The sequence below is a fragment of the Zootermopsis nevadensis genome, unplaced genomic scaffold, assembly GCF_977971745.1.
Source record: "Zootermopsis nevadensis isolate Lab colony 2312 unplaced genomic scaffold, Znev_1.0 Znev_ptg000021l, whole genome shotgun sequence".
Classification (NCBI taxonomy): Eukaryota; Metazoa; Arthropoda; class Insecta; order Blattodea; family Termopsidae; genus Zootermopsis; species Zootermopsis nevadensis.
In genome coordinates this window covers 20002501-20029903 of record NW_028259153.1, presented here as the reverse complement: position 1 = coordinate 20029903, position 27403 = coordinate 20002501, and the positions used below count along the sequence as shown (strand labels likewise).

At 39.7% G+C, this 27403-nt stretch overlaps 1 protein-coding gene across 14 annotated transcripts in view; it reads right to left on the bottom strand.

Annotated features, from left to right (window-relative positions):
* LOC110828577 (uncharacterized) overlaps positions 1-27403 on the bottom strand; it is a 202228-nt gene that overhangs the window by 34760 nt on the left and 140065 nt on the right. The window contains exons 1-8 of one of the 14 annotated variants that reach the window (XM_087352575.1): positions 14139-14475; positions 13363-13456; positions 12561-12797; positions 7932-8070; positions 5008-5162; positions 4667-4815; positions 4361-4474; positions 2386-2603 (exon numbers count right to left, since the gene is read on the bottom strand). In XM_087352575.1, coding sequence (XP_087208701.1) covers positions 2386-2578 — 193 coding nt within the window. In that variant the 5' untranslated portion in view covers positions 2579-2603; positions 4361-4474; positions 4667-4815; ... (3 more) ...; positions 13363-13456; positions 14139-14475. Of the gene's footprint in view, positions 1-1077; positions 2604-2969; positions 3105-4360; positions 4475-4666; positions 4816-5007; positions 6654-7931; positions 8071-9694; positions 10317-10459; positions 12798-13362; positions 13457-14138; positions 14513-15326; positions 15559-20784; positions 20862-27403 lie in introns of those variants that run through there. The other 13 variants (XR_015536129.1, XR_015536131.1, XR_015536135.1 and 10 more) reach the window with 13 other exon arrangements.

Sequence of the window (27403 nt, the reverse complement as noted above, 5' to 3'; positions counted from 1 at the left end):
CTTAAGTTGCTGTGTGCACATTTTAAAATAATAATATCACACCATCGGCCACGAATAATCAAACATGACAGCCTATTATTAACAAATTCTACTCTTTTAACTGCCCGCCGTGCTGCAAATTCCGTTTTATATAGTGTAATATGAGTTCCCCTATACAATAGTCTTTCGTCATCAGGTCGCCTAACCTCCTGTATTCCTGCAATATCCAAACTATATTTCCCCACCTCCGTAGCTAACGCCCCTGTCCCATATGAGCTCCTCACATGCAAAGTTCCAATCTCAGGTCCTTTAAACATCGCCTGGGTCGTATATCCATACGATCCATCCTATTCCGAGGCTTTGGTATTGTTTTCGTAACACAAAACATTTTTACGATAAAGCGTTCTTAGTCCTACGCACAACCCACAAGCCTTAGGACCACCCCTTATCGTCTATCCGCGACTGCTTATTCAATATATTCACAGCTAACCTCCTTAACTGGAGACTGTCCTTCAATGAGCAACCTGACGACGCGACATGAACCCATCTAACATGGATGCTAATATGACCCAAAGAGTAATGTCAGAAATGCAACTAAATTGTATCTTCAAACTATGATTCCACTGCGAATTAGCGGTTTCCATCGACTGTTTATCCCGTGGAATACGACCCCCGTCATCCAATCACAAGTTGGCTCCAAATGTTAGCGAGACCCACCGAAATTCAAAAAGTTTTCATAAATATGCTTGTTCCACGAATTTCTGACTACGTATTTATAACCACCATCTTCAGAAAACGGTCTCTCTTAAATTAACGTGTCCTTACAGACCCGCGATATGCCGGTTTCTACCGCCTACGTAGTTCCGAACAAACGAAGCGGACGAGTTTCCAGACAAATTCAATTTAGCTTCAAAAGTTCGTCGAACATAACCTTCAAACGAGCACGAAGAATGAAATTTTTACAAGTATACACGTACAATTTTTAAAATTTTCTGGCAACAAACCATCGGGTTTTTGACGATAAAGTGCTATATAATCTGTCAATTTAGACATCGTTGAAAAATAATCAGTATTTTAAATAAACTATCCCTACAAAAAAACCGGTTAAATTCAATCTCTCTTCAACGATGACGTATATGAATTTTATAGTTCACGATTTAGTACGTATGAATAATGACGAGCCTATCTCTGTAACACGTTTTACAAACTCCTTTAGGAACTCCTTTACAATCATTACACAATCCAATGGCTAGAATCTTAATTAATTTAATTACATTCATCCCATCGCACAATTTGATCCACACTTACATTAAATATTATTCAGTTTACACGACAACTTCTTCCAGTAATTTATGCCTTATTCCTAAGTTTACGTTGTTTGGTCAAATTTTCATCATCCTCAATCCTATCAAAAGTCTAAACTGAACTTTGTGACATAATATTTATCATACCATTAAAATAATGAAATCAATTATGAAATTCCAGTCTAATCACGTCTTGAATACTAAATAATTCTCATGTAACTGTTAATAATATGAATAATAATGAATTCTCCTGTGAAATAAAACTTCAAATTCTAGAATTTGAGTCGTTTCCAAATTTATAAATTGTGGAGATAACATTGAACGACTACTGTAAATATTATTCTTGATTCAAATCTGGTACTTGGTTTCAAATACTGAATAAGACTCCTTTAATTGTTAATAATATGAATAATAATGAATTCTCCTGTGAAATAAAACTTCAAATTCTAGAATCTGCACCTACTCAAATACTTAGGGAGTGGTTTTCAAAATTTATAAATTGCAGCAGTGTCATTGAACAACTCCTCTTCTATCTTCTTATCATTTGCCCCGCTATAGCGGGGTTGTCCTTTTTTTCCTCTCTTTTTTGGGGGTTGGGTGATCTACTTAAGACATTTGGTACGACTCCTTCGACAAGTCATTAGCCCATCGCAGGGCCCAATATCATTCAACGACGACTACTGATGTGAATCCTCCTCCTGTAAAACAAAACTTCCAATTCTAGAATCTGAACCTACTCAAATACTTAGGGCGACGTCAGTGAACAGAGAAAACGTTGCAAGGACCAGCTGTGATTAGATCCAGGACATGGATCAGACCCAATGGCCTAATCCGTAGAGTTCTTGTTGTTGTTGATGTTGATGATGATGGTTGTTCGACAATGACTACTGCATATATTATTCTTGATTCAAATCTGATATTTGGTTTCAAATAATAAGGCATAAATTAGTAAAATTATTGTCGTGTTTGTTGTCATTACAGCGCTGATAAGATTTACGACGGGAGAAACAATATCTGTAACTTATCAATTGCGTATGTAGCACTAGCGAATAACGAAAATTGTCAACACTCACCACCCTTTGAGTTGTCATATGACACTCACCACCTTTATAGTTGATGATCGATGACAGATGGGAAGACTGCAGGATCTCGGTGTGGCGCCGAGACGCATCTCTTGAGCTCGGCGCAGCAGATCGGAAGACTCGAGGATCTCGGTGTGGAGCCAGGAAGCATCTCTTGAGCTCAGCGCCGCAGATCGGAAGACTCCAGGATCTCAGTGTGGAGCCAGGAAGCATCTCTTGAGCTCAGCACAGCGCAGCGCTAAAAAAACCCAATAATTTTCAGTCACATTGTTCATACAATTTGAATACAAAATTCTTTTTATACCTCTAAGTGAATTAATTTTAAATTTATAAATGTCTAAGCAATTGCACTACGGCAAGACATTTTCAAGAACAAAATAAATTTAAGAAGTCAAGAAACGAGTTAAAAAATTCTTTTATTACAGAATACAGAGTGTGGTTATAAACCATCACCTTAATAGAATTTATAAATCATTGTAAATAACAATTTTTTTTTTTTTTTTTAAGTGTCAACAAGCGAACTTCAACACGTGCCTCGATTTCTTACGCCATGTTCATCGGGCATCAATTGTTACTGCCTCATTAACAAGAGAGCAAAGGAACTTCGGCCAAGAAGCATTGAATGACTTCCGACACACGCTGAAGATAATACAAACCTGTCTTTCACATTCTTCGAGTACAGGGGTAGAAGACTTTTCCTGTCCTCACGAAATTGCAGGTACTCAGGCTAATTAGACCACTTGATTCAGAAACACAGTGTAAAGTCAGTAAAACTATGTCATTCACTTTTAAATATTCCGTCTTTACGAGGTGCAATCGGAAAGTTTCAAGACTGCGCCTATAAAAACCCGTACACTTCTCTCAGGTATTAAATTCATCCATCACCCTCGAAGTAGTTCCCCTGGGAGTGAACACAACGATCCCAGCGCCGCTGCCAAGCCTGGAAGCATCCCTGGAAATCTTTCTTTGTCAGCCTGTCAAGCACCATCTGCGATTCTGCCTGAATCTCTTCTATCGTCTCAAATCTCCTTCCCTTTAGCTGAATTTTCATCTTTGGGAAGAGGAAGAAGTCACACGGAGCTAAATCCGGCGATCCGCCAAGATCTTTGAGCTCCTGACAAACGAGAAGTCGATTCTGCTTCTGGCCCTCAGACAGGAGCCTTGGCACAAACTTGGCTGCGATGCGTCGCATGTGAAGTTCTTCCTTTAGAATCAGCTGACAGGTCCCATAGCCTATCCCAACAATGTCGCACAAGTCGTTGATGGTACGACGTCGATCTTCGTGAATGGCCTGCCGAATCTTCGTAACATTTTCGGGCGTTGTGCTCGAAGATGGTCGTCCAGAACGCTCGTCATCATCGACAGAGGTTCGGCCATTTTTAAAACGTGAATGCCACACAAAAGTTTGTGCACGACCCATTGCGGACTCCCCAAATGCTTGCTTTAGCATTTCACAGGTTTCCGTAGCCGTTTTGGCGAGTCTTTGGCAAAATTTGATGCACACTCTTTCTTCATGAAAATCCGAAATCGCAGGAGGGTCGGTGTAATGCACTACCAAAACGCCCGTAACTAAGAAACAAATCCTAATTCGATGATGCCGGCTGGCACACTCATTCACTATGAATGTAGGCCGTACCCCCTAAAGGCAGAAGCTCGTACTACATCTGGTTCGCCCTCTATTGACACAGTCTTGAAACTTTCCGATCGCACCTCGTATTTACTATCGTAAAGTGCATTTAATTATGGTGGTAGATTCCAAAATGTGATTCGGCGAAAATCCTGCATAAATCTACCAAAGTCCACAAAAATTTTGAGCTGAAGCCGCTCACTTCTCAAAGGAACTTTTTTTTCCACGTCTATCGTTAGCCTCGTTTCATATCTCAAAACAAAATACTTTGTTACTCTTTAATTTTACTTCATGTATCAACTTTTCAACTACGTAAGACTTTTAACATTCGAAGAAATAAATATTGCAAAGAATTCGAGAAAACTCACCAATCATGATGCAGGTACATGCAACCCTGGGGTTGGGGGCGGTAGCCGAGGTCCTCTGGCAGAAATCTCGAATTATGAAGAGCGGTCATGGTCCTCCTCCGGTTGTCGGAACTCCTGAAGAATTAAGAAGGGGGTACCAATTAACAACTACATCATCGCAGTTTACATATCAATTTTGTGTGCAATCTGCTAAATAAGATAAAATAAAGGAAAGTATAAAGTTCATTGCTGATACTACATATGCATCAAGAGCCCTTTCGAGCTCAAAAATACAAAAGAGAGTGCCCCAAACAAGACAAAACTCACCACTGCACATTGAACGGAGTACAACCCCATGGTTTGGGGCGGTAGCCAAGGTCCTCTGAACGGATTCCCAGATTATGAAGAGAAGAAAGGAACTGCGCCCACTACAGCTGGTGGCGGAGGCAACGGTCATCCTCCCCTGGTCGGAACTCCTGAAACATTAAGAAGGGGGTACCAATTAACAACTACATCATCGCAGTTTACATATCAATTTTGTGTGCAATCTGCCAAATAAGAGAAAATAAAGGAAAGTATAAAGTTCATTGCTGTTACTATGTATGCATCAAGAGCCCTTTCGAGCTCAAAAATACAAAAGAGAGTGCCCCAAACAAGACAAAACTCACCACTGCACATTGGACGGAGTACAACCCCATGGTTTGGGGCGGTAGCCAAGGTCCTCTGAAAGGATTCCCAGATTATGAAGAGAAGAAAGGAACTGCGCCATTACAGATGACATCACCAGACACCGTCCCCCTTGGGTGGTCACCTTGGAAGGGTGCTGAAAGGAGAGAGCGAGTCTCAATTAATAAAATCTTCATTGCAGTTTTCATGATAATTTGACAGCCGAGAGGTCATCGTAAGAGAACAGAACCAAGTGCCTCGTCATCACTCCTGTGTGGTGATGTGATTATCACGTAAACCAGGTGGAGAACAATGGCGACCCTCGCTGACCCCACGCGTTCCAAATGCAATTTGCTTGACGTATGCCGTACAGACAGACAGACGCTGGCCTACCACGTACTCAGATCTGTTTCCCATAACGAAACGAGTTGCTAAATTGACTGGAAGAATTCGGTTCGTCTGATCTCAAACTTCCTTTTCTGCAACACGACGAAGAGAAGAGACTGCGATGGCTGTGACGTGCTGGAGACTCGATGGTCATCAGACGCTAAGAAACAAGTCCGACTTTGACTTCACGGCGTAATATTTATATTTAATACATAAACTCAACTTACATGGAGGTACATATTACAAAAGGTCCATATATTTTACTAAGCTACCCCGTTCAAAAAAATACCATCTGTAATGATGTTCCACCTTTTCACGGAACTTGAGATTACGAAACTTCACTTGTCCTTGTATAATACTTAATATCATTTAAATACTTCACACATACTTGAAAATTTCACAATCGAAATTAAGAAGACTCAAAAATAATTTCTGTTTCATTCCAAAGTTCATTGATTTACAATATTAATCTAGATGACAAATAGTTTATTTTAGGTAATAGTTGCTCTGTTAACACTCATTTTATAAGCTTGGCTAGAATACCAAATAATGTCAAAGTTTTCCTCAGCTTCCAAGGCATTTCTCACATATTCATTTCACACAGGTTATGATTACCTCCTCATAACTTATGGTCATCTTCTCTTTCCAATCAGTCACGCAACAACTCCAGTTCAGAGAGCATCAGTTATTAATAATATGTACCCAGAGCCTAAATAAAATTACAGTAATGCTCGTAGAAATGAGGACACTCTCCTTTCTTTAACTGAACACAAAACAATCCTAGTAAAATAACAAACATTCAGACATTAACATATCTTCAATTCACAAATGTCTACGTGATTATGTGTTGTATCCTATTTCGTATCTGAAACAAACACCTAACTTAAAAATCAAATTTCAATTTACGTCATTCCCATTAAGACAGACTCACTAAATCTGGCATTTGCTAAATAGTACAAGTGTACGTACATCGATAAACAGGAGCCAAGTCTTACGAATTCATTATAAAGTCTCCTGAAGAACCAAATGTTAGGAGACGTCTTTATAATAACAGCAAAGTCAGACGGAGTAACGATGGAGTAATGTGCACTACAGACTGAAAAATTTTTCAAACAAGAGATATGAATTTCATATGATATAATTTAAGTATCAACATGAGTACCACACACAAATCCGAAGATGGCTGACTTCTGGGATGTTGTAGCGTGCAATCTGATGATATTTCATTGAATCTTACTTCACGTGATGGCAGAAAGCACCTCTGAAATGTCGATAAGATCTAATTGCAATGTGGCAGATGTTTATCATATACGAATATTATTTGGATCATTTCATATAAAATTGGATAACATAGAAACAAAGATAAAATATAAAACAGTGCTCATATCACAAACATGTCATCAAAGTACTGAATACACATATAATTTATTTCAACGTACTGACAGCAAATGAACCTCATCTGGATGCATTATATATCTAATTGTTTAAACACCCTGTATACACAACGCAGCGTGTTGTAAAAGAGTACAAGTGAGATGGTAAAGTTGCGTCATATTGTGATATAATAAATATATATTATTTAAATCTTGGCCGTCTAATCACAATAAATTCTTATTAAATATTAAAATATTACAATAATTAACATTTAAAATATTTAAAATATTAAATGATGTTCTTTATCGAAACATTCGATTTACATTAGACCATCATGGTCATGTAAATCGAATATTTCGATAAAGAATATCATTTAATATTTTAAATGTTAATTATTGTAATATTTTAATATTTAATAAGAATTTATTGTGATTAGACGGACAAGATTTAAATAATATATAAGAGTAGAAGTGTTAGGTATGCAACTTACCTCAAGCAAGAAATTGCACATTTGGGTAGAACATGGTAAACCTGATATTAATTTCGGTTCTCTGAAGACATGTAACATGAAAGTGCAATTGTAACAGTAGGTATCTACCTGAAATCCACGTAAAGACAATGGTTTCTGTCTGCGTGTTTCCGCAAAACTGCACAAGTAATGATAAACACCGCGTGTCTTGGTAAATGGCGATGCAATCATTTAACATAATAAAAGGTTTTAATACAAGTCCATGCATCGGTGATATCCACAAATCAATGCCCTTGGATGAAGAGGGGAAAATACGTAAGACTCACACAGAGAAGAAAATTGCATAGCCTAATGTTGTAATGTCTTGTTTACAGTAACAGTTACTGTCAAATACTCCCAGATCTGCTAACAATTTTCATCAAAAACAGAATGAAAAATATTAAAACATATATTTGGGTCACACGTGCCACAGGGTCTGTGGGTTGAGAAATCATCTTCATACAGAAAAACCTCCCAGACGTAGTACTTTTAAAACAAGTTAAAATGTAACAGACGCAGTCCAACTAAGAACCATTCTGCAAGTGAAACCTCTTATTTCATAACACAGTAGATAACTTTGTCATATTTACAGTTTATTTAAAAAATAAATAAATAAATTTCATATTTTTGCAAAATAATCTTATCTTGTTTACTCACTGTTCCAGACCAAGGTACCGATTTCACAACCACCTCACAACACTGAAACTTTACAACAAATCTCGCCAATTAAGACGAGATTAGGTAACTCCGCCCCACAGGTTCGGGGGTTGTGGTGATGGTCCGGATGTTGGAAAATCTAAAAATAAACCAATAAACAGTTTCCATATAACAAAAACATCATTAATTTGCAATAAAATATTTAGCATATGGAGAAATGCTAAAAGCCTCACTTAACCAGCGTTCTAATTACCTTCGACGTAGTATCAAACACTGACGCGTAGTATCAAACCGTCCCATAACAAGCCCAATTGAACACATCTGAAGCCCTCGTATCAACCTCAGACTGGGTCAGAAGAACTCTGAGTACTTAATTAAACGCACAAACTGTCAGAATAAAAATCAGAAACTGGATAATTGCTTTTAACGCCGCGATTACTGGTCGACCAGAAAATGCCATAAAAATATTCGCAGCCAAATTTTTACAAAAACCACCAAATGACTAAAGCTTTACGCGAATAAATTACCTTCGTCCACACAAACACAAGCTGAGACGTATTTAACAAAATGGCCGACTTACGTAAAGACTGAACACATACGCGCTGTACCGGAGCAGGAGACATACAACCGCAAAAGGAAAGTCGACTTGTTCGGAAGAAACCTCGGAACCGGTGACCTGACAAGTTTCGCGGAGCACGCAGGGAAAACCAAAGATGAAAATCTCGTCAAACGCTTGTCGGCAGAGATAACTAAGGGACAGAGAATTAAAAAAAGCTAAAAAACATAAAATAACTGGCAGCGTCCTCTGTGCGGGAACATGGGGACCCACCTCAAACGCCATCCCGCAAAGAGGGCGCAAGACGTTATTATCTGCTTTAAGAGATTTGTTTTAATTTCCTAAGACCACTCGGCCGCTGGGGTTGAGCCCCCCTTTCGGAATTATTCGATATCAATTACCGCGCTTTCGTTGCTGGTACTATTTTCGAATTTTGAGTGGTCCTTTTATTACACCTAATCTTATTAAGCTCTTGCTATATCCTGTAGACAAGATCTGTTGCCAGGTGCCTTAGTCGAAAGAGTCGGACGACTTGCCTCGCCTACAAGGTCCTGTTTTGGTAGCGTGCAAGCGCAAAGCCAACGAGTAGGACTCGTCCGACTCGGGCGGTTCGTTGGAACCCGCCACCAGGCGCCCAGCGCCCGGGCCGTTGTCCGGAGCCGGGTCCGCGCCTCTGCTCGCTCAAGGAACGGCCTGGGCCTCCACCTCCCTTCGCGGGGAGGTTTTTTGGGGGTGCCCCTGGGGGTGCCTACGGTTGACACCCGGGGCGGGAGGGGGTGCCTACGGTTGGCACCCGGGGCGGGAGGGGGTGTGCCTACGGTTGGCACACGGGGCGGGAGGGGGTGTGCCTACGGTTGGCACCCGGGGCGGGAGGGGGTGTGCCTACGGTTGGCACCCGGGGCGGGAGGGGGTGTGCCTACGGTTGGCACCCGGGGCGGGAGGGGGTGTGCCTACGGTTGGCACCCGGGGCGGGAGGGGGTGTGCCTACGGTTGGCACCCGGGGCGGGAGGGGGTGTGCCTACGGTTGGCACCCGGGGCGGGAGGGGGTGTGCCTACGGTTGGCACCCGGGGCGGGAGGGGGGTGTGCCTACGGTTGGCACCCGGGGCGGGAGGGGGTGTGCCTACGGTTGGCACCCGGGGCGGGAGGGGGTGTGCCTACGGTTGACACCCGGGGCGGGTGGGGCCTACGGTTGGCACCCGGGGCGGGAGGGGGTGCCTACGGTTGGCACCCGGGGCGGGAGGGGTGCCTACGGTTGGCACCCGGGGCGGCAGGCACAAAAAGGTTGGGACCTGGTGTATTATTTCGAAATTTCAGCGACACGGGTAATCTAACCTAATCCTACACATACTGATCTGACCTGCCCTAAACTAACCTTAATTATCCAAAAGCAACATAACCTACCTAGACTCAACCTAACATAACCTAAACTAACCCAAATTAACGTAATCTATGCCAACACAAATTAGGCACCGAGTATATAACATGACCGTCAAATAACCTTGAGATATCTATGACCTCTAAATGATGTGTGCAAAGTCACTCAGATTCCTACAGCTCTCTTCCTATATGCGTGACAAAATTTTATTTCGAATTACCTTGAAAAGTTTGAGGCCAATATTTCTCAGTTTGCTTGATCTTGTTGTGGTCTTCACATGACCTTGGCCTATCCGTGACCTCATTTTAACATGAGTATGGTCAACCAGATATTTACGGTTTGGCGGAAATAAACATTAAAATATATGACCGTCAGAATTTTAAAGACACGTATGTAGAAAACTACTGAGTCGATTTTGTGGTGCATTCCATATGATCATGACCTATACGTGACCTAATTTCGACATGAGTATGGTCAACGAGGTATTCAAGGTTTGGCAGAAATAATCGTGAATTGAGAATTTTAAAGACCTCTATCTGGGAAACTAGTGGACCGATTTTGTCGTGACTCCCATAAGACGTTAACCCATACGTGACCTCATTTTGACATGAGTACGATGGTTAACCAGGTATTTACGGTATGGCAGAAATAATGTCTTATCCAGCTTTTATTGTTGCGTGATCTTTGCCGAAATTGGAATGTATTAATAAATTTTAGTAAATTTCCTAGAGACCAAGTTTCGTACACATCCGTTACAGCACTCGTGAACCAGCCTGGTGGTAAAATGGTCTTTGGGAGAGTATCTAAAGATTGCTTCTTGCTCTCTTGAAAGATACAATATTTTCCTAAACGCTGATTTATATACAGATTAAGTTTGCCAGAAGAAAAAAACACAAAGTTTCAGACACACCTTGTATTTTCGCCACTTTTGTTCTGTGTTTGAACAGAAAGAAAAATATTCTGATATCACAGACGTATAACCGGATTAAGTATATAAACTCTCATAAGCAACAGGGGTACCTATACTTGCTTAAGAATGCCTGTATAATTAAAAAGATATTATCTATATTTATTAGACATTTTAACCTCTCACTGAGGCTAGCTCTGTTCCTGGATTTACATAATTTTGTTGAATAAGTCTGCTCCAATATAATGACTTCATTACTGAGTTCTACCTAGTCAAAACCACATACTTTTGATAAACTGAGAACACGACCAAAAAATACTTTATTTTGAACGTAACTAAAGAGAAGCATATATTATTATTAATATTAGTAGTACTAGAGAGATACGTTTCTGAGAATTTTGGCAGATATGAGAGCAGGCCTTTTTATACAATTAGCATTCCATGAGATATCACTCTCTCTCTCTCGAACACTATTACAAATCTAATGAATCTAAAACTTGTAGCAGAGATCATGGCACTGCACTCATTTCCACACCTTTGGGAATTTCCCCCCTCCACCCTTCACCAATAAGGATGTGTCACAATTGCTACAGTAAGAGGAGTCTTCTATTTAGTAATTGCAGAAGGTTTTTTCCTCGGGATAAATAAGCCGTAGCGTCACTCACCGCCACGTAACTCCGAGACGAAGGTTGTGCAGAGCGATACCGCCTCTTCTCCATGCGACTCTATGGTAACGTGCTTTATGCCTTAATTAAGGCCGAACACGAGTCCAATTCGGAGCCTTAGGGCAGGCAGGCAGGCGGACAGACAGACAATATTGTCTCGTATAAAATTTTCCTGTCTTAAACTTAATTTAGTATCAACAGTAACAAGCCTCGAGGTGTACAAAATGTCATTAAATGAAATACTTATCCAGACTTTTTTAAGTCATCTGAAAGACGGCAAGAATTTAATTACTCTCAAACACAAAATTACACGACCTCAATTGTTTTGTTTTCATTATTCGGCTTTTAGTTTCTGCCGTCTTTAGAACGCATCAACGGATTTGTCGAGATTTTTTAAAAAAAATTATCTTTGGAATATGAAAATCCCAGTTTCAAAATACAATTCTTCATTCCTACACAAAATTTAATATACAAATTGTATACATGTGAATTCTAAGAGTTTATAAATAATATCTTGAATGATTAACAAACAGACTTGCACTTGACAGTGTTGTGTGAATTCAAGATACTGTATTATGTATAAGACCTCATTAATTGAGGAACCATAAAAAACTCGTCGCGAGGTTTTGGAAGACGAGAACGAACTTGGGTGCTGTTCTGAGGGCAGCCATTTCAGCAAAAGCATCCACTCAGTTTACAGTGTACTTCAGAATACAAGATGTCAATTTTTAATCGAATGAGACCTCAAAGTATTTACAGTTTCTTTAATCAAAGTTTGATCATAGAACTTTATATAATACAAAGCATTATGCTGCAATATGGCACTCTTATCTGCCCTAGAAATAACAGGACCGGGTCTCTGCTGGACTCATTCTGTGCACGAACTGTTCTCTCTGACCCAATCTCTGCCAGGTCGTCTGTACAGAGAACTGGATCGATAGAGACCTGGTGAGGCATAGACAAGCACCTTTAATAGTTTCAGAACATGAGGTACCCCTGATGATGGCATCTATTTTAATACCTTAATACTTCATTGTGATTGCATATACATTATACATTTTTGCAACATTATCAATACCCAGAACCTAAGATGGATACTAATAAATACAAACTGTTCACACATACCCATTGTGGCCATCCATCAGTCATAATTCAGAATGGGTACATTTCTTTTTAACTAACCCAGTTTAAAGAGTGACTCAAAGAGAATCAGCAACATTCGCAACTGTGAGCGGCGAGACTCACAAGTAATCATCACCATTATCTACTGGCCTTGCAAGACTGAAATCAAGGGCCTCTTCTGATGTGAGGAATCTAACATCTGAATCATCTGCCATTTGCTGCTGCCTGTATACATGCCTCCTGTAATGACAGAGAAAGTTTCAATGTTACTAACTAAAAATAATCAAACATGCTTTCAAATTTAAATGAGGCAGTTTGCCATTTAACCATATCATAGACCATAAAGAAAATATCTGTAAATATTACTTCCTGTTAATCAGCAGTGCCCCTTTTTTGGTCACTGAAGAGGTACAGTGTGTCCACAAAGTCCCTTCAGGGTTCTGAAAAATTGTGGCGAGCAAATTGTTACTCCCACGTTCAACAATACTCAGAGCGCTACATATGAGGTTGAGGTTATGTGCATACAAGGTTCAGTTTGTGCAACAGTTGAAACCTGGTGATGGTATAGCACGTCAACATTTTGCAGAAGAAATACTCGACCGCATCGGCCTTGATGTGGACTTCTTGAAAAAAAATCATGCTCACAGACGAGGCAACATTTCGTGTCTCGGGTAAAGTTCACGGGCATAATGTGCGCAAATGGGGCACGATGAAGCAAGTCATATCACAGACTACTTAGGATGACAATTTCTAACAATTTTATCCAATGTGAAGATAGGATTTTATCAGCAACAGTTATACTTGCCTTGTACCTGCGTATTATCCGTGGTTGCAAACTAAACCGTATATTATGAATATGCACTCCATCATATCCTGCTCCATTTCATGCACACATGAATCTACAAGAAGAGCGGACCATCATAATTTCTATTAAAAATATCGGCTACATATGCATTACATTACTGGTGACTTATGATAATGCACCCTCATGGATCCTAGTCGAACCATACCATACCATACTTTATCCATCCAAGACACCACCATGTCCCTCACATCTATACAATTACCAATGTTATAACCGATTGATCCATGGCACTACCACTTCCCTCCTATCTCCCACTACATACAATTTGCCCATGCTATGTGAGATTCACCCAAGATACTACCACTACCCTGGTATAATTACTATACAGGATTCACCCAAGACCCTATACCAATTCCCTGACATCTGTACCCAAATTACCAAAGCTAACTAATCATGATTCACCCACTGACCCAAGACACTACTACTTCCCCAACGTATCTACCCATGTATTATTGTCCTTAATAAAGATTCATTCAACAGACTACCACTTCCCTGACATCTCTCCCTAGGTACAATTAGCCATCCTATACATGATTCACACAAACTCTACCACTTATCGAGTATCAACCTCTGCTCTCAAGACTCAAAGTAGTTCCTTAGCAATAACATGAAGGGCAGATGCATCTTGGTTCCCCTTTAGCTCAGAGACACTCTATGCCATTCGTTACAGTATCATGCAAGTTATATTTTGTAAAATTGCACACTAGGCTACTTACATCCGCATTGAGAGACCAGTATTAATTCTTACTACGAAGGCACTCTACACCACATTAATAACCTACTGGCAACTAATCCGGCTTTCCTGCAACCAAAATATTTCCCACTTCACGTACTTCACACAGGCGAAAGATGACAAACATCGGTTCAAATAAACTTGCACGCCATGGCAATATAAGAGAGTAAAGCTGCACCCGACTGAGCATCCATCCTACCATCACGCCGTCCGAAGGAAACAATACCAGCAGAGGAGCTGCGCCATTTTCTCGCACGCAGGAACGGCAACGTCTGAAAAAACAGCGAACACATCCCGCCACCGCCGGGGAACTAGGGATATTCAATGATCATTATGTGCGCACCCTGACGAACTCTCCTGTCATCTACCGACAATACCCGTGAGGTACATGTCCGTCCGCGAACACTACACGGCACTGCCGAACCAAATGCTGCCTGAAATACCACTCCAAAGACCGTAAACTTACAAAGACCTGAAACGTTATTCCGTGACTACCGTTAGTGACACATCTTCTCCCTTAAAAATGACAGGACCTAAGGGAAAAAAAATTAAGGCGAAACAAGCTACCAACTTCGCCTATAAGAAACCAACTACCAAACACTTCCATAACCTCAAAAATCTTACAATAATTAATGAATCCAACCACACCCAATAAACTACAGCTCAATCAACTTAGCACGAAGCACTATGAAACTAGTAGCCCACAATTCGCCACTAGATCGCCTACATCCTAGGGCACATTTGTAACATAACCTCTCGGTCGCCGGAATGTTACTGCACCGAGCAACCTTTGACACCCTGCTCAGATCGATACCAGACACAAATCTTGAATACCTGCACGTCTACCTATAAATCACCCAGTGAAATCGTCCACGTCCTTTCCAACACGAACTTATCCTCGTCACATTTCATGTTGGCACTCAAGACATATATTTCGGATACGAAACAGGTACGTGTCCTTGCACCTTGAAAACACCAGAATTAGTTATAAATAATTCAGTTGTTTGTAGTTTATAGTGAGGAATTAAGGAAGTCTCTGTCAATGTCAGCACGTGATACTTATTCCCCAATAGAGTAACTATACAAATTTTCTCGCCGCTCCATCACATCTATTGTCACCATGACACACGCCTTTTGGCCCACAAGTGAAAAATAATTACAACCTGCGTACCTTAATAATGACCAGACCACGCGTTCGTGAACGGTAGTCTCCATGGAGACCGCACGCCTGTATCCTGTTTCTTTTCAAATCAACAGGTGGTGGAAATTCGTTACGATTCTTTGTGAACAGTTGACACGAGAGCAGCGAACAGTGGGTCTGGATGAATCAGTTCAAAATTGAAACAAATGATTCCTCGTGGTATCCTCAGGCAATACCGAGACTCTGAAGACGCCGACTGCATCTGAGGAAGAATGATACATATCAAATAACAAACTGACGTTTTCCTCTGGCTACGTTACCGTTCCCAAACCGCTATGCAGTGGCGTGTTACGTTCAAAGCTAAATAAGTAACAGCTCGGGAGACCTTAAATTACGTGCCGGAACCGCAAACCGGCTATAACTCAGATGGATCGTGATTTTTCTCAGTCACTCCAGGAAAATGCCACGAGATCTTAACATATACCGCAACCTCTTCTTCTCTGGCGTTCTTTTTCCTGGGACGAGTTGCCCATCACCTAGTGCAGAGGACAAGAACAAGTGGAGTTTTACCTCACTTCCACCCCTACGCATTCATGACGTAGACACAGTGGCATCGTTAACTCTGACAATATTAAGCCAATTGTATAATTATGTCATTAACAAACAATACAAATGGATCACTGCTTTTGCTTACGACGGCATTAGCATTTTTATACGAGTTTGAATATTATTCAAGCTATGTCCAAATTTTATAAACATGTATGGAGGTTTTTGTAAATTATGACAGCAAAATAGGATTGTAACTCACTGATTCAAAATTAGCCTTGGAAATAATGTTCATCACGTTCCACAAGCAGGGCTCTGACCGTGTTAGAATCTTCAAAGTCCGTGTGAAATATGTTTCCTCTATTTTCGGATATTTTTATCATCGGTTTTGGACATTTTCCGTAAGACGTGCGTACTGCGATTTAAAAAAAAAACAATCGATTTGAAAAAGGAGCTAGCAATAAAAATTATATCCCAAAGTTTATTTTAAAAATACTGATTTCCCAAGTTACATTACATTAACAAACCTTAAAATCATAACAATTCACACCTAACATGAATCATATTACAATGGTCTATGTCAAAAATCGCCTATTTCTCAAATTGCCAAGCCTGGTCGCCATAAAAATCGACTCCCAAAAAGGTTCTATAGTAAGCACATTGTATTCGACAAAACATTAGTGCGAAATGAGACTAGAAAATTCTGTACGCTAAAGAAACAGCCTCTGTTTTGGACGTAAAACACTCATCCACTGAATTAACAGTACTCTGAGCAGGCAAAAGAATGTTCCGATCTAAGAGTAATTATTCAATCAGGGCTCTTGGTACACCGGGAGTCAGGCACGTAGACAAAAGAACCCAGTCATTCCAGCATTGATTACAAACCTAAATGAATTACACTTCATTTGTACGGGCCAGATGTGTCTTATCCCCTCTCCATCTGGACCGCGTGATACTTTTCTGTTAAGTTCTAATTATAAACAGATTTTACCACACCTCTTTTTAGCTCGAACTTATCACCAGTGGCGGATGAAATTATAAAAATCAAGAAGGAAAAACCATGGTTCCAAAGAATAATAGTTCTGTAATAGGATTTGAGGTTTCCAAGATTGGTGAGTTTGTAGATGGCTGTCTTCTGAGTTGTTGAGCCGTGTAGTCAGAAGACTCAATAATACTTCTTTTCCTCCAGAAGGTAGTGGGTAGGTTGCTGTATTGATAGGGCACAGTTCGAATCCTGGTTCTTGTAGTTGTCTCGCTCAGTTGTTTCAAATACAAAAATGGTGTTTTTAAAGTCCTTACAAACTAAACCATATTCACCACATTCAACGTTGTGTGATCTATATAACGTAAATGACGTCGTTAAATACAGTACGAATCAATCAATTCCATGCGAATAATTTTTTTTTTAAATTTCTGCTTTATTTACAGAACATCTAATGATTTAACCCTTCAAATTCCAGTTGTAAATACATGTCCCACCGACTTTAATAACCAATAATTCTGCCTGAATTTTGATTTATTTTCTTTGTGTACACAGAAAATATTTCATTAAGCAACGTTAAGAATTGCACCACTGTAATGATAAAGTGTGGTGTTTTCTTTGCGGTACGAACTCAATTATTAAATATTATTTAGGCTCGCTTCGGCTTTCGAGTAACAAGTAAGAAGATTTCTTGTCTTTACACTTCCAGGTAAAAGAAACAGGATTACGTCTCATTTAAAGAATTTCTTCCTCTGGCACTCCATATGGTCTCCCGAGATAAATAAACCCCGTATCTTCGAGGAGAGGTCAGCGACGAGCCACCTGAGGAGACTTAACACGGCCATAACGTAACATATAAAGTAAAGCTTAATTCAATTCAATTCATTTAATTTTTCAGTATAATATAAAATATTAGTTCGTACTGGTCTTATAATCAGTCAGTCTCTCTTAGAAGTAAGTATTTTGCAAATTATATGCCAACACACGAATTATTATATGCCTATATTAAGTAACAAAATTGGGCAGAGTTCTCGAGCACTTGATTTCTAGTAACCACTCAGCTGATAAAGATAAGTGATGACAACTAAGACTTATGTCCTGCTGGGGCAGCAGCTCCAGAAATATTAAATTTTACATGCATATATTTTATAACATTTGACATTTCATGTTCTCATGACGGAGAAGACAGCGAAGTTGACTTTTGGGTTTCAATGCCGTGTAGACTCGTAGACAGACAAGAATGTTTGCGAGAAACATACTGTCTCCATCTTCATGGCTGAATTCCCAAATGGGGATTCCCTATCCAGTCATTATCTTGTCTTTAACAAAATCGTAATGTGACGACAGATTTTATTAAAACTCTCCTCCATCTGTTGTCTAGTCAGAGGTAGACGGGGGCTGTTCCAAGAACTTTTAGTTTACAGTCTATTTGCAATATTGTAACTAGGTTTTGTTTGGTGCTGGATTGCAGATTTAATGTCCCAGAATGAGGTCCGTAATAATGCGATGTAGTTTGTAAATACAAGCCCTATTAATTACGGAAAACATCGTACTGTGACCCAGGAAGATCGTTGGCAGGACGATCTCTTTAAAATTCTGACACTGACCGCGCTGTATTATACAAATTACAGCCATGATAGTCTCCACTAGCAACAGCTTCTATTATTTCTCATAATAATCATTGTAATTATCTTTAAATGGTGTTTTCAGGAACGTGCAGCTCATGATTGAAGATCATTTAACTAGAGGAACTTCGAATTTCATTCAGCCCATTTCATGCAAATTTGTTATACTTGAGATTCTTGTTGGCCGCAGAACAGAAATTTCATGTTGTAAATTATTATGTAAGGAGGCGGAGTTGATCTTGTCGGATGTTCGAGAAAAAACTTCCCGATGTTTAGTCGTAACATGATTTCACTGCATACGAAATCATAAGAGCATTAAAAATATCGCGTCGATGTTTGGTCTTGTATCGCATCTCTAGTGATAGATGACAATGGGTGGTCCATAGGCATTCTTGCGGTTGTAGAAACATCCACCTCTCATGAATAGTGATGAGAATTTAATACGTCAGATTTAAAAGACTAAGGACATTTTTTTGTACAAAATCTTGATGTTATTTAATGCGAAATTAATTATTCTCTCATACTTACAGATGTAGAAAATATTAAAACGGAGACCTTAAAAAGTCAAAAGCGATATCACAGATGAAAAGCAAAGGACAACGAATGGAAGAAATTAATCTCGAATAATTAATCACGTAGGCTCGTATATGGAACAACAACACTAAGCAGGCCTGCTTAGCGGTATGGATTTCAACTGTATATCTAAACTGCACATTTAACCGTGTGGTTTTAATGCTTTAAATATTGCATCATATGTAAAATTCAGTATCTTGCTATAAGGGCAGTAACCAAAAACAAGATGTACTCCCCAAATGCTTGCTTTAGCATTTCATAGGTTTCCGTAGCCGTTTTGGCGAGTCTTTGGCAAAATTTGATGCACACGCCATTCCGAAATCGCAGGAGGGTCGGTGTAATGCACTACCAAAACGCCCGTAACTAAGAAACAAATGCTAATTCGATGATGCCGGCTGGCACACTGATTCACTATGAATGTAGGCCGCACCCGCAGAAGCTCGTACTACATCCGGTTCGCCCTCTATTGACACAGTCTGGAAACTTTCCGATCGCACCTCGTAAAAACAAAGGAAATTCCGTCAGCAAATATATTTCCCTGGCCAACATTTGAATAGATAATTTCTTGGTTAGAAATCAGACACAATACCTGTGAATTATCCTGGTGGTTTATTTATTATTATTGTTATCCCATCTCTTCACCACTTTATGGGGTATGTACTTCCATGTACCCGAGACAGACCTTGTCCCTAAGGAACATAGGGCAGCAGCTATTTACGGGTTATTATTATTATTATTATTATTATGCACTTCCCAAGAATAATAAATACGCCGTTTAAGAAATCACGAACCTATGACCTGCAAGAAGTAATATTTATTCGCCTCAATTTTAACAGTTAACATGTTAGCTGGAGGTGAGAACAAAATTCTTTCTGTGTAATTTATTGGTTTAAAACAGGTTAAGAACTTACTATTTTCCTCTCTTATACTTAATAAACGTATCTTTCCTTCCGATATACCAGAGGCCAAATATTCAACGTGTTTGTAGTTAGATATTACAACACCCTGTTCACTTTGTCGTGGCCGCATTTGCGTTTGTTTTAAAAGTACGATGCTAGCCGTGAAACGTGCTGTGAAGGCTTCGCTAATAACCATGGTTACCGTAGCGATTAATCTCTCCCTTCGTATCAATTAGAAATTCCCTGCGAATCACTCGAGGCTCGATGCTATTTCGTTTTTTTTTATTATTATTATTATTTTTGTAAGAGTAATCGCGGTCAGTAGCTTCTCTAAAGATCGCAGATATCGGCGAGTATAAGACAGAAGAAATCATTTTTGATTTATTTGACATAAATTATGTGTTTTGAGAGGAGCGCAGATAGCAGAGTACAGACTTTACATATAATGCCTTTACCATTGTTATTACTTACTATATAATTTATTTTTTTTCCTGTATGCATCCAATAGGCAGCCCCATCTCAACTTGTGAAGTACAGGTACGCACGTGAAAATCGAAACATAACATCGTCACTGTGTAACTTAACCCTTTAAACTCGAAGCTCGCCTACACGTGTTTATTCGTCATTACATAACGTCATAATTAATGCCACAAGTTATGATAAGGTATTTAATTACCTGTTATCCTACACGTCTCAGCTTTCAGCCATCTTTCAGAGACAGTACAAGGGTATTCAATGGAGACTCATCGAATTCCATTAAGAGACGTACTTCTTTTCTAGCCGAGTCTCCACCACTGAATTAGTTTACTACATAAAACAGAAGCTTCTTCATTATGAAGGGATGCTACGTGTCGCGTGCTTACCTTTCAAAGTCGAATGTAGAAGCTTTTAGGCCGTTCTGGATGTTTGGCGCTGCTATGGACGTCCACTAGATTGTTTCCTGCGGAAGACAAAGGCTAGTATTAATTATAAGAATGTCTGAAGGTGACACAGTTTTTTGTTATTATTATTATTATTACCATTTTTATTATAACTCAATTTATTCTACATTTTACAGTGTATTTACTTCTATGTACCTGAGACAAATAGCCACGGTGGTATAGAACGCTGGCCTTGTAATCCTGGGCTCTCGGGTTCGATTCCCGGCGGTGCCCGAATTTATAACTTGTGTTGGGCAAGGCCGTGGTCTAGGCAACACGGAGTTTTCCTCCGGGGGCTTCCCCGGTTTCTCCGTGGCATCCCAACAATTACTCCATTCACACACAGAAGAAGGCAATGGCAAACCACTTCTGGATCATCTGCCAAGAACGTATATGAACAGGTCCCAGTCCGAGAAAAGGATTGAAGGATCCTGTTCATATGGACCTGTCCTCAGACAGAACACTAAATAATAATAATACCTGAGCTATTTCCGAAATACATTTTGTTTTTAATATGTCTTACATGTAATATATAGTTTTATTGTGGCGGATATATATATTTTACAGCAGCGTCTTTCGAATGATGTATAAACATCCTAAAATGCCAGTTTTCTGAAGTTCCCTGATGTCGTGTTCGCCCGGAATGTTGGCCATATTATTATTATTCGATAAAGCACGGTCCTTCTCGAAACCTCACAGTCCGTGAACTGGCCAAGAGATTCTAATCCTTTAACGGGACCCGATTCGTAAAAACTGTTGATAGGAAAAGGCACGGATTATCTGATGAAGAGAAGTCCACGAGTCAACGTTTCCCAACTTGTTTTAGAGGTTTTATTATGCCCGGAGCTGTAGTCACATCTCCCTGTCTCGCTTTTATCGCAGCTGTCTGTGAAGTTCTATTAAAACGCGGTACAGCAACATTTTTACACGCAGATGATAGGGTTCAAGAAGATAATAAGAAAAACTGATACTCAGGCATTCAAGTCGTATTAATCACTCATAATATCATCCATAACTCCAGGTCTCGTTGACTTGCCTGTACTTAAGACAGAATGATGGCGGCAATTGAATGTCTTATCGATGTTAATTAATAGCTATTAACCAGCTCAAGGGCTACGTGTCATACAGAGGGAGGGATTACAAACATCTTGTAGAACGTGTTTTCGTGTGTAAATGGTTAGCAATTTGAAACCTGAAATTCACTGCCCATTCCCTCGAGCTAGATCACTTTGTGTTGCATTAATTTTTTTGTATTATTTAGCGATCTTAGTAGAAATAAGGGGAGAGCCGGTATAGTTCGTATTGTTATGTCAGATTACGTTAAATATATTACGCCCTATATATGTCACTGTTGTGTTAGAAATTAATACCTAAACCCGATTGTTCAATCTTTTTTAAAACATCAAACATAATCTGTAATAATAATAGTCATACAACACTTGTCGTAATTTATATCACTTCATTGTAGCACTGGAAAGAATTACAATCCAATATTACCAAGTAAGACTTGAGGTTCTCACAGCGGTGAGTATGAAGATATCCGTCTTCTGGGTTATTGCGCTGTGTAGTCTGGTCGATGTTTACCAACGTTTGTGAGGTCATACTGCCTCCGTCATCAGGGCGATCGCCCTGATGACGGAGGCAGTATTACCTCTGAAACGTTGGTTAACATCGACCAGACTACACAGCGCAACAACCCAGAAGACAGAAATCTTCATATTTTTTATCGCCCTGATGACGGAGGCAGTATGACCTCACAAACGTTGGTAAACATCGACCAGACTACACAGCGCAACAACCCAGAAGACAGAAATCTTCATATTTTTAATCGCCCTGAAGACGGAGGCAGTATGACCTCTGAAACGTTGGTAAACATCGACCAGACTACACAGCGCAACAACCCAGAAGACAGAAATCTTCATACTCATCGCCCTGATGATGGAGGCAGTATGACCTCTGAAACGTTGGTTAAAATCGACCAGACTACACAGCGCAACAACCCAGAAGACGGATATCTTCAATATTACCAACCTCAAGGATCCAAAATTCTTAGTGTCAAAGATATATTGCAGATATATTTGAATTGTGGTAGTCTTGTGGCATGGAATTTGATTTCGGGAGCTGATCACATGGCTCCTGTTACCAATGTAGTTAATTATGATGGAGACTTCAGTAAAGTGGCTTATGTTAGTGTAAAAGTACAGAATTACAGAATATGTGTGCAGCAATGAAAACATACCTCTTGGGAATGTGTTCAGAATAACTAACTAACTAACTAACTAGATGGCTTACTGAAACCGAAGGTTCATCACCGAATTAACCAAAGCCCTCCACCGGAGCCTGTCCTGGGCCAACGAAATCCAGTCTCCTTCAACTCCTATCTCCCATAGATGCCGGCTGAGATTATCCTCCCATCTGCGTCTAGGTCTCCCCAGCGGTCTTTTCCCCTCAGGCTTCCCAACCAGTACCCGGTGCACACCTCTTGTCCCATCCATGCACACTACATTCCCAGCCCATCTCATTCTTCTCGACTTAATACATCGTGAACTTTATTTACGTGTCTAAATAATAGGCCTATTAGAAAAAATGTAAATCACAAATTATTTGTTGTAGGATTTAAGGTTTTCAAGGCGGTGAGTCTAAGGATTGCTGTCTTCAGGGTTGTTGCGCCGTGTAGTCTGATATAAGTTTACCGACGTTTCAGAGGTACTTGCTGCTTCTATCATCAGGGAGATGAGCCATCGCAACAACCCAGAAAACAGCCAATTTCAGTTTATTGGTTACTTAATTTCTCGCTTATTATATATTCTTCTTAAATATTTATTTTGAAACCTCACTATTGTGGTACTTGAAACCCGGTGGGGAAAAAACATCACCTAACTTCCCTGTAAAATGAGATAGATGTATGGATAGATGGTCAGATTTCTCTTTTCATACTGTCAAGATTTCTGACCAACCAGTGACGTATTTTATTTTAGTCCATTCCTGTACTTTACAACAACAAAAAAACTTTGAAAGGAAGGCCGGGCATTGGACACGCCAAAGGCGTTACAAATCGAATATTATACAGGTGTTAGGTTATGATGGGTTAGTGTTGCCGGGTGTTATCACTTAAGCGATCATATGCTAACCAGACAGTCTCATATTTAGTCTTCAGTAACCGCTCTGCGTTTTCCCGGGGTCTCGTTTTAAACAATAAGCTTTAGTAGGCGTGTGTTTGTATCTTTCATAATCACGACGAACTGCACAAAAAAAAACTTTGGTATTTAGACAACGCAGAACATTAACGCCTTCAGCGCACGGCAGGTAGGCAACACGGTCCACCCTCTTAATATGTGCTACATCTGTTCTGCACTCCGCCCGCGTTCAATGACGCCCTCCTAAAATGAGTGACAGAAGCCTTTACGAGAAGGTTGTTATCTGCATCCCTGAAAAAAAAAAATCTACAGAACACTCACCTTTAAAAAAAAACAAATGTCCTGCTTTATTTATTATAGATCTAGGCAACACGGAGTTTTCCTCCGGGGGCTTCCCCGGTTTCTCCGTGGCATCCCAACAATTACTCCATTCACACACAGAAGAAGGCAATGGCAAACCACTTCTGGGTCATCTGCCAAGAACGTATATGAACAGGTCCCAGTCCGAGAAAAGGATGGAAGGATCCTGTTCATATGGACCTGTCGTCAGACAGAACACTAAATAATAATAAGATGAGATGGTCTAGCGGTTAGAACGCTGGCCTTGTAATCCTGGGGTCTCGGGTTCGATTCCCGGCGGTGCCCGAATTTATAACTTGTGTTGGGCAAGGCCGTGGTCTAGGCAACACGGAGTTTTCCTCCGGGGGCTTCCCAACAATTACTCCATTCACACACAGACGAAGGCAATGGCAAACCACTTCTGGATCATCTGCCAAGAACGTATATGAACAGGTCCCAGTCCGAGAAAAGGATGGAAGGATCCTGTTCATATGGACCTGTCGTCAGACAGAACACTAAATAAATAAATAAATAAAATAACTGGGTCCTGTACTCTTATATCATCCCATGGCCTACCTAAACAAAATACTGAACAGGGCAAAACTGCAATTTATTTAATGTTTTGTGTCGGTGTAAAGCTTGTAAGATAAATTAACAATAATATTACAGCCGTGATATATAAAGTCTTTGAAGCACCAATCTCATGTAAATAACGTTCCGTTGGTATACCTGAGAACTGTGGCTGACTGAAACCAAAAAGATTACATAACTCGGTGTCTTATTATGGTTGGCCATTTTAATATAAACCATTAAGTCATACATATATATTCGAATCATCCTAAATTGTTTCAGTACTGCATCACCGTATTTCATAATTCATTATCACAATTTAATTACGAGGTCCGACTTCTGTGTTTAATCGACTTATTTTCTTTCAGATGTTCAGATCACAACTTTTATTACAGTGGTTCAGATCCTTGGTACAGACTGAAGACCTTATTAAGGAAAGTACATGACGTGAGTTAGTTTAAGTTTGGTGAATACATTCGCTTGCCTGTAGGGACCTTGGCATCGAAAACATCCAGCATGTCATGAACAGTAGATCGTATCAATTACATTTCAGGAATTTCCAGCATAACTGATGGGACTTCGTAGGTATTTAGGTAAAAAGAAAGATTTCCGAACACAGTGTAAGTTTCAGACTAAGTTCGGCGTCTCGAGTCACACCAAGATAAAGGTACCGCATTTTTTAAACACCCTGTGTATTTATAAGCCCACACAACACCCAATTCGCTCCTCCATAAATCAAAAATATAAACTACATATCGATAGATAGATTACAACGTTACTAAGTCAGACACGAGGTTGCGGTCCCTAATTATTTATCATTAAAAACCGAATATCGACACTATTTTCATTTTTATTTCGTTTTTTATAACGATGTTATTTCTTTAAAAGTGTGGAAGGGGATTTAAAAGTCCAAGACGATATCTCTGTTGCGCCGCGCCGCCATGATTGCCGAATAACAGCTGCTGATGCAATGAAAATGTGGTTCGGTATTTTAACAGGCATTATCATCACTTAAGTACATTCATTATAACCGAAGAGTGTCTGGGGGTTTGTGGTGCCCTCCTTATATATTTTTAATAAACTCTTTAAATTCGAAGAAAACCACGCGTCATCACTATAAAGATCAGTTGGTTTATGCTGTTTAAGGAATATTCAGTTCCTACTCTGAAAAATCATATAAAAATTAAAAGTTTCTGACTGCTGAAGCACGTGGTACATATAATTACCACCAGACTTTAAAGGGTTAATGTTGGAATGGTATGGAGTACATAATAGGTGTAAGTTACTTGCCCACAGAATTATTTATTTATAGTTTATTTAACGACGTTTTTCAGTAGCTCAGATTATATACAGCGTCGAACTAATCACAGAAGATTCAAGCATAATTTATTAATTATTTTACATCTGTATTCTTAATATATCAAGAATTGATTATCTAACTCAAAAGTGTGCATAATGCAATGTATTTGTCTTGTTCTGAACCTGTAATTTGTGACCAAGGGCACAAAATTAATCTAGCAGTTATTTGTCCTGGTATGAAAGCTTTGGTTGCCATAATAACAGTTCGATGTTTTGACAAATGGTGTATGGATTTTTAGTAAAAACTTATAATGCACCATTTAATCTCATACAAATAATAATATTAAACACTGAAATGATAAGATCGATAATTTATATGAATCGACTGCTGACACGAGACGAAATAATGTGCAAGCAGACTTTAAAAAACAAGCAGACAATATAAAATTAGGAAACTGGAGATTAAGAAGACACCGCGCGTGGATTTTGAGGTCGGAACAGGCGTTAAAATCATCAAAATGTTTTACTAGGAGTTTAAAATAAATTATCCTTGTCAATACTGAGTCACCAGTTGGCATGACTGCAATAGGAAAATCGACCTATCAGTTAGTTCTGTAAGAGGTGTGAAGTCAAAGTGATAGCCATTTTAATGAAATTATGCCCCCGTGAAGGGGCTCACATATATTACCTGCGATGCTGATGACAAGTGATGATAGCGAGAATCCATTACGAAACACAGTCTGTGTGACCTGCCCCATGAAAGCTGTAGTTGCTACATGAGGTGAAACTTCTGCCTTCTGTAACTGTTGGTGGCCAAATAAAACACTTGTTCTCTGAAGTTTTTGTAAATCGTTTGTGTCTAAGTGAAAAACTGGCCTTTTTTTTACATAATTAAGCAAATGGTGGTCGAGTAGCTTCATCTCAGATAAGGGCCCTAATGAAAGCTTAAAACACAAAACTGTGAGATGGACTGGTCGTGTAGCACGCATGAGAACTATGATAAATTCAAAAAGCATTATAGTCGGAGAACCAGAAGGGATAGACCACAGGGGAGATGCCAAAGTCAATGGTTAATAATATTAAAATGAATATTTAAAAAAATAAAATTTAATGGTGTGGACGGGTTAGGTTCTTGTCATAAGCAACACACATCCCTGCTCCCCCCCCAAAAAAAAAATAGGCAGAGAGTTAGCTTCTAAAGAAGGACTGTAACTCAT